We start from the raw sequence: 7,539 nt of genomic DNA on the forward strand, positions 1-7,539 counted from the left end.
TGCCCCTCCCCTGCTCACACTCTGTCTCTCTCTCTCTCAAAAATAAATAAAACAGGGGCGCCTGGGTGGCGCAGTCGGTTAAGCGTCCGACTTCAGCCAGGTCACGATCTCGCGGTCCGTGAGTTCGAGCCCCGCGTCAGGCTCTGGGCTGATGGCTCGGAGCCTGGAGCCTGTTTCCGATTCTGTGTCTCCCTCTCTCTCTGCCCCTCCCCCATTCATGCTCTGTCTCTCTCTGTCCCAAAAATTTAAAAAAAAAAAAAAAAAAAGTTGAAAAAAAATTTAAAAAAATAAATAAATAAAACATTAAAAAAAAAAAGTTCAAAGAACTATGAAAGTTCAGAAGAGGAAGGAGATCATTTCTCACTTGGAATTAAAGTAGAGAAGGTAGATAAGAGAGAAACAAACTTTTCAATGAACCCATACATCTGGTAAATAAAAAACATAACAGGTGGCAGGAAATGGGATGGTGAGGGTAAGGAAGAAACTATTAGGATTTGGATTTTATAAAATATTTCCCCATCATATTGTATTGTAATGGACATCACAATCCTTTAGAATACATTATAATTTTTTTTTCTTTTAAGTACTATTTAAGGAATTACTTTATTTGCTATCAATTAACATTTTGGTTCTTTGATCCCCCATGGTAAGGGGATCAGATCCAGAATGAGAAAGTAGAATGGCGGCTCTGCCTCCTCCACTTACTGACTTCAGACAAGCTAATTCACCTCGCTGAGATTAAGTTTCCTCACTCAGTCAAGAGTTGTGTGGGAAGACAAAAAGAAAGAGACATTACAAAAAGCTCTCAGCACAATGCCTTGCATTTGTGATAGGTAATGATCAATGTTTCTTTATCCTGTCTCACCCAGAGTAGGCACTTCACACACATCTTGTGAAAAAATATTTAGGAAAGCATGCTTTGCCAACAGTTGTTTTGTTTTGTTTTGTTTTGTTTTGTTTTGTTTTGTTTTGTTTGGAGTTAAGCATAAAGCTTCACCTATGCAGGTTAACTTTCCCCCTGACAAGAAAGATGGCTTCTTGGGGTGCCTGGCTGGCTCAGTCAGTAGAACATGCAACTCTTGCTCTTGGGATTGTGAGTTTGAACCCCACATTAAGTACTGAGATCACTTAAATAAATAAATCCTTAAAAAAAAAGATGATGATTCCTTCAGTGCCCTCAAGATGCTGACAAATGACATTCCTTGGCAGTTTCAATATCTGACAATTTTTTTAAGGGAACACAATTTGATAAGGAAAGAAGTACGCTGCCCACATTCCCTGAGATTATGAAGAGACATTTCTTACAGTTTCTGAAACAGTTTCTCTAAGTACAAAAATCTTAGAGAAGACAGATGGAATTCTTACCTTTCTGTAAATCTTCCTTAAGTGATTTGACCTGCAAAAGCAGAGGGCTGGAGAAAAAAGCAACAAAGAGATGGGATGCTGTAAGCGGTAATTAACCAGCTTTCTTCACCCCCCAACAAAAGGCAAATAGATCCCTCTGGACATAATGTAACCTGCAGCACAACAAGGGGAGAAAGTTCTCTTAGAAACAAAGAAACTATGCACTTGCACTCAAGGAAACAGATAAATGCTACACAATTTTCAGAGTTCTCATTTCAGCTTTAAAAACGAAAGAATAGACTACTTTTTAAAAGATCCTCGGTTTATCAAATCCTAGAGAACAGGAACATTTTTATGTAAAAGCTAAGAGCTGTCTTGCCCATCAAGCCCCTTAAACAAAATATTCAGAAACATCAGCCTGTCCAATTAGTTCCCTTGATCCTAATGAGAGGTTTACCTGTATTCATCATTGGGGTGAGCAATCTCCACAATGTCTCCAAGCTTGATGTGAGGAAACACTTTGGGGTTCATGACTAGCTCATCATCTGAAAGATAATTGGGCAATTTCAATTAGAATAGAGACTCATGTGGGCAACCAGTTATGGTATACGTTCTCAGGTTGGGTCATCATAACCTCATACAGGGACAAAGCTAGTGAGTAGATGAGTGGGTCAACTTTTGGGGACCTTTGTCCTCAGAGATCATGTTCTTTCTACTACCACCCCAACGATCCCAGGGAAAAAGCAGTCCTTGCTCTCTGGAAATTAAACCTCTGGGACACCTTACTCCCTTGAGTTATCACATACCTGGCATACACCGGGAACAAACCGTCTGGGTGCCACAGATACAGCACAATCCTTTACATTTATATAGTGTTCAAAGAATTTCCAAAAATACTGTCTTAATGTGATCCTCATAATAAATCTTCGGATGTAACAGAAGTGAAGAAATGATGTAGGTGATACAGGCCTAAGGGTAAACAGCTGATAACAGCACAACCAAGACTGACTACTAGTCCAGGGTTCCTTCTGCCTAAAGCCTACCACCTCTCATGTCATTAAAAAGAAAAAGAAAAAAAACAAGCCAAATAAAATGCCTTAGATTTTAGGAGGCAGCACTTGATCAGGGAGAAACTTTGGATACCAGTTCACATTAGGGTCCAATGAGACTCTTAAAATACAAGGAAGACATAATTTCATATGTTTCTCCCCCCCCACCCTCACTGGGAGTGGGGAGAACTCTTTCTTATATAACAAACTCAGAACCATAAAGACAGAGTGATTTTTTTTTTCTGGTTTAATTTTGAGAGAAAGATATGGTCTTTAATTATGCTAAAATCCATGACAAATAAGTATATCTAAATTTCAAATATAATCAAATCCAACAAAAATTCAACCTAGGATGGCAAAGCACTGGGTTAATACCAAATTTTATTTGGTACATTGCTTCCATTGAAAGTTTTATGCCAAATCCTCTGTGATGCCTTCCCCTAACTTCCATAGTCTGAATTAAACTCCCTGAGCACTGAGCACAAATTCCACTGTTTCATTTTATCTTTTTTTTTTTTTTTTTTTTTTTTTTGCATATCTGTCACATCAAGCTGAAAGCTCCTTAAGGACAAGGGACCTTATCATATTCACAACCTTTATGTTTAGCATAGATACGCAGCTAAGTTTGTTGGATGTGTTTTTAATCATAGTCTTGAAGGAGACTGGGTATAGCACCTAGCTATAGTAAACTATACATTGCATAGTAGACTTGCATACATTGTATATACACTGTACATACTATAGCCTTGCATCCTTCCCTCTGACAAGTTATTTCTGTTGTCTATTCAATTCTATTCCACAAATGTTTAGGCAGCATCTATCATTAATAGACATTAATACAAAGTCTAATATTAACAAAGGTCTGCATTTTAGCAGAAATTGTAGTTTTTTTAAATATCTATTTTTGAGACAAAGAGAGTACAAGCTGGGGAAGCACAGAGACAGAGGGACAGACAAAATCCCAAGCAGGCTCCGTGCTGTCAGCACAGACCCGACAGAGCCTCGCTCTCACAGATCATGAGATCATGACCTGAGCTGAAATCAAGAGTCAGACACTTAACCGACTGAGCCACTCAGGTGCCCCAAAAATTGTATTTTAAATATAGCAACTGCCTGGTATATATTGTCCTGGTAATTATAATGATTACATTTACTGAGTGGCACTGAGCATGGTACTCTGCTAAATACTTTACATACATCATCTTACTCAATCTCCACAAACTTTATGATATAGAAACTAGTGTTTTCCCTTTTGGGTAGTCCTTGCCCTTGGGAGACTTACACATACATAAGAGCAAATACACAGTAAAACATAATTTTTAAATGACTGATCGTATTGTTAATTCCAATTTCTGAAGCAAATAAGGTTGTTAGGACAGAAAGGAAAATTATTTCTTTACAAAAAGAAAAAAATCGTATTACTAATTGCCATCCTATTCTGCATATTTATAGACTCAAGGTGTTAAGAGAAACAGAGAAACTGTTCTAATGTGCTTGAGGTTGTAAGTAAGATAAACTAGGGGCTTGCCTGAGGTCACAGGGAAAGTTAGAGGCAGAGCTGAAAAATCTCGTTTAGCACAGAACAATATGCTGTGTCCTGCTCCTTCTTACTATGCCTGGAAACCAGGCAAAGGTTCATGCTTTGATCATACCTAATGTATATTTACTACTGCTCTCAATGAATGTAAGTTTTTCTTATCTGCCAAACCAGTGCAGACTAGGATTTTATAGAACATATATAGTAAATACATAATATAAAATACAAATAAATGGAAGGTAGTAAACTGGCAACATTCACATCGTTCCTTAAAAATCAGAACACAAGTGCTTTTAGAAGGGGCCTGTGCTCTCGCATGCTACTGCCCTCCCTGCTACTGTATTACACTTGCTGCTTCGCTCAGTTAAGTCACTTCCAGCCTCTATTGTCACGAGTCAGTGTGTCATTTTTGAAGCACTGGACACACTAGAACCTCAGCCAACTTACGCAACCCCCCAAAACGGATCAATACTGACCACTGCCCCCAAAGCCCTTCTTGTGGATGACGAGTTTGTAGACCTTTGTTGTTCTCATCTTGTACTGTTGTTTCCTTCAGCTGTTCCAAGCTTGGGGGAGAGAAGTCATCTTGCCTCCCTGCCACTGAAACACAAAAAGGCTGGGATGTCAGATTTTTCCTTGCAACTGCTCTTTGGTTTTAGGCCAGTGAATATACCAGTACTGTTCAGATGAGTGGCAGCACCAACTCTTGGATGAAATCACTCCTCCAATTACGAGGAGGGTTGGAGGACCAAAAACAAAAAAAACAAAAAACAGAAAACAACCACAAAATCTGGGAACAAAGGGGAATTCAGGCCAGGGTGGATTCTAACTTCCAAGAATATATTCTATCACACCCTGAAGGGAAACCTTGTAGTGAATTGGGCACTCACTACCTTGTCTCTATCTAAAACAATAACACCCAAATATTAAAGAGATCTTGAAAGAGGTTTAGCGCATTCATTTTGTAGATGAGGAAAGTGAGGGCCAGAGCAAGGGACTTGCCCAAGGTCACTCAGACACTGAGACACTCCCACCGTCCACGTTCCGCGATCAATCTCCTGGGCAAGGAGAGTATAAACAGGAGGAAGGCAGGAGTTCGTTCTCCGAACGTCCATCTGTACACACTCTCGGCGGTTCCTCCTCCCCAACCCTCATTTCACAGCAGTGGTCACTGCACCTCAGAGGGATGGAGACTTGTCTAAGATCACACAGCGGGCTGGGGAGTGGGAAGTGGACTCGAACCTGGGTCACGGCCCCCTCCCTCAGGCTCCACAAACCCGGGCCCGGCGAGTAGCCCCACTCACCCGCAGCTCCGGAGCCCCTTCCCCCTTCAGGCCGGGACTCCGAGGCCCCAACCCTCCCGAGGTCCCCTGCGTCTCCTCGGGACGCCCCGCCTACGGCCCCACAGCCCTTGCGGCTTCCGTGCCGGACCTCGAGGAGCCTGCCTGCCCGCCCCAGCCACAGAGCGCTCACCTGAGAACCCGCGCAGCTCCGGTGGCTCCGCCCCGGGGCCCCGCCCCCTTCCCGCCCACCTGCCCCGGGCCGCTCTGGCCGGGCCTCCTCCTCATCTCGGTGTCCGCGCCACTTCCCCATCCGGGGCTCTCGCCAGGGGCGGGGCGTCGTGTGCGGCCTCTAACTCCGGGGGCCTCCTGCGTTTCCCGCCCGGTGACCCGACCGCAGCCAGCCTTAGAAAGAAAATCCTTTTATTCCCAGACATTATCACATAGATCCGTACCGGGAGCTTCGTTTCCGATTCAGTCCCTCAACAGGGCAAACTCAGGCGAGTCTCCCCGGATCCATTAACGGTGTTAATGGACCCTCGCCTGGCCTCACCGGGCTAGTGAATAGCACAAAATAGTTTCCTGGAGAACTTTTGTAAAATGCAAAAGCTGAGCACTCGCAATTTAATGCGATGGACAGTGCTGGGAAGTATTCATTTGGGTGCCCTTTTCAAGTCCCTCCAAACCCCAAACGATATTCTGTACCTCTCTGGTTGTTAATAGCTACAATAGCTTTCACAGACGCCCTTATGAAATGGTCACGTCCCTATTAGGTGGCTGATACTCTCACAGACGGGTGAACAGGGGACACTAAACTCCTCGGAAGGAAGCTCCTGACCCGATCAAGTCCAACTTGGCTCTGAAGGCTGAGCGTTTAACCAGCATCCTTGTTACACGCCAGAGCTCAGTCTAAGCCCCTGTCAGGACATCTTTCTGTTGAGAAAATCAGAACTGCCTCGGCTGTACCTGAAACTCTCCAAGAGCTCCTGACAAGTTGCCATCTCCATCTAATTGACTTACGGCTTTTGGAAATTTTCTGAATGTTTAAAGAAAAAAGCGTCACATACCACAAAGGAGTGGGGAGAAGAGGCTCTGGCAAGACAAGAGTTTCCTTAAACATCCATATTTTACTTTAGGGTTCAGAAGTTGAAGGACTATATTGTAATTTTTTATATTAAAACATGAAATCAAGTGTACTGCAACAGTTGCAAAAAGACTTTCAGGGATAAAATGTTAAATATAAATAACATTTTAATGTTGCTAATTCAGGGGACCCGCTCAGATCTCCCCAGACTTTTATCTGCAGCAGTGGCTGGTAGGAAATTCTTCCATCCCAGAGGGACTAATGGGATTCTCTCTCCCTGGCCTTCAAGGAAATTTGATTTCTGTCTTCTGAGAGATGTCCATGACTGGTGTTTTATCTTAGAAATGCAAATACTTCACTTTTTAACTTGGCAAAAATTAGTAAAAATCTTTGACAGGTTTTGAGCTTTTTAAAAATTGTCAAAGTCTGGTCAAGGTTAGGGGAGGCTGGAGCAGTTAGCTCCTGTACTGGGGATCTAGTCCAGGGGATCCTTGGTTCTAAGATCACTATGTTACAACCAGCTGCACAATAGCCTGTTTTTGGCAGTGTGACTGCACCAGATCCTTCTCTTTTCTCAGTTTTCTGCCTTGTCAGATGGGAATAAAAAGTACATGTATATCCTTGTTCACAAGGTGTTTGAGGGTCAAATGAAATGAGGAACGTGTTACATTAGGTCATTGAAATTAAAAGAATTTAAAATGCTATGTATAAATGTAGAACATTATATATATGTATTTTTTAATGCTTTTATTTATTTTTGAAGGAGAGAGAGACAGAGTGTGAGTTGGGGAGGGACAGAGAGAGAGGGAGACACAATCCGAAGCAGGCTCCAGGCTCTGAGCTGTCAGCACAGAGCCGGATGCAGGGTTCGAACTCACAAACTGTGAGATCATGACCTGAGTTGAAGTCAGACATGCAACTGACTGAGACACCCAGGTGCCCCTAGAGAATTATATTTTTTAATGTATTTTTTGTTTGTTTTTCTTGGGGAGGAGAGAGACAGACCAAGCACTAATGGGGGGGAGGGGGGGGGGGACACATGGAATCCCAAGCAAGCTCCAGACTCTGAACTGTCAGCACAGAGCCCAACGCAGGGCTCAGAGAGATCACCACCTGAGTTAAAGTCAGATGCCTAACCAACTAAGCCATCCAGGCACCCCAAATGTAGAGTATTATTGACTAACCAAAAGCATGGAATTCATTACGAAATTGGCTCTCCTCGACTATTAGGGGGTTGCATAATAT

General features: G+C 42.7%; 1 protein-coding gene across 13 annotated transcripts in view; it reads right to left on the reverse strand.

Annotated features, from left to right (window-relative positions):
* The window catches only part of DEPDC5 (DEP domain containing 5, GATOR1 subcomplex subunit), a 126,494-nt gene extending 120,991 nt beyond the window's left edge, over nt 1-5,503 (reverse strand). For 12 of the 13 annotated variants that reach the window (XR_002074492.2, XR_002074494.2, XR_002074493.2 and 9 more), the window contains exons 1-4: nt 5,235-5,381; nt 4,407-4,530; nt 1,802-1,889; nt 1,366-1,412 (exon numbers count right to left, since the gene is read on the reverse strand). Coding sequence is in view for 10 of the 13 variants with exons in the window: in XM_053902157.1 (XP_053758132.1) it covers nt 1,366-1,412; nt 1,802-1,889; nt 4,407-4,464 (193 nt within the window). In the remaining 3 variants the exon portion in view is untranslated. Of the gene's footprint in view, nt 1-1,365; nt 1,413-1,801; nt 1,890-4,406; nt 4,531-5,234; nt 5,382-5,403 lie in introns of those variants that run through there. The other variant, XM_019426791.2, reaches the window with a different exon arrangement.
* Between the last annotated feature and the right edge of the window lie 2,036 nt (nt 5,504-7,539).

Source organism: Panthera pardus, unplaced genomic scaffold (genome assembly GCF_024362965.1).
Source record: "Panthera pardus isolate Hobbes unplaced genomic scaffold, ASM2436296v1 HiC_scaffold_15, whole genome shotgun sequence".
In the NCBI taxonomy this organism is placed as follows: Eukaryota; Metazoa; Chordata; class Mammalia; order Carnivora; family Felidae; genus Panthera; species Panthera pardus.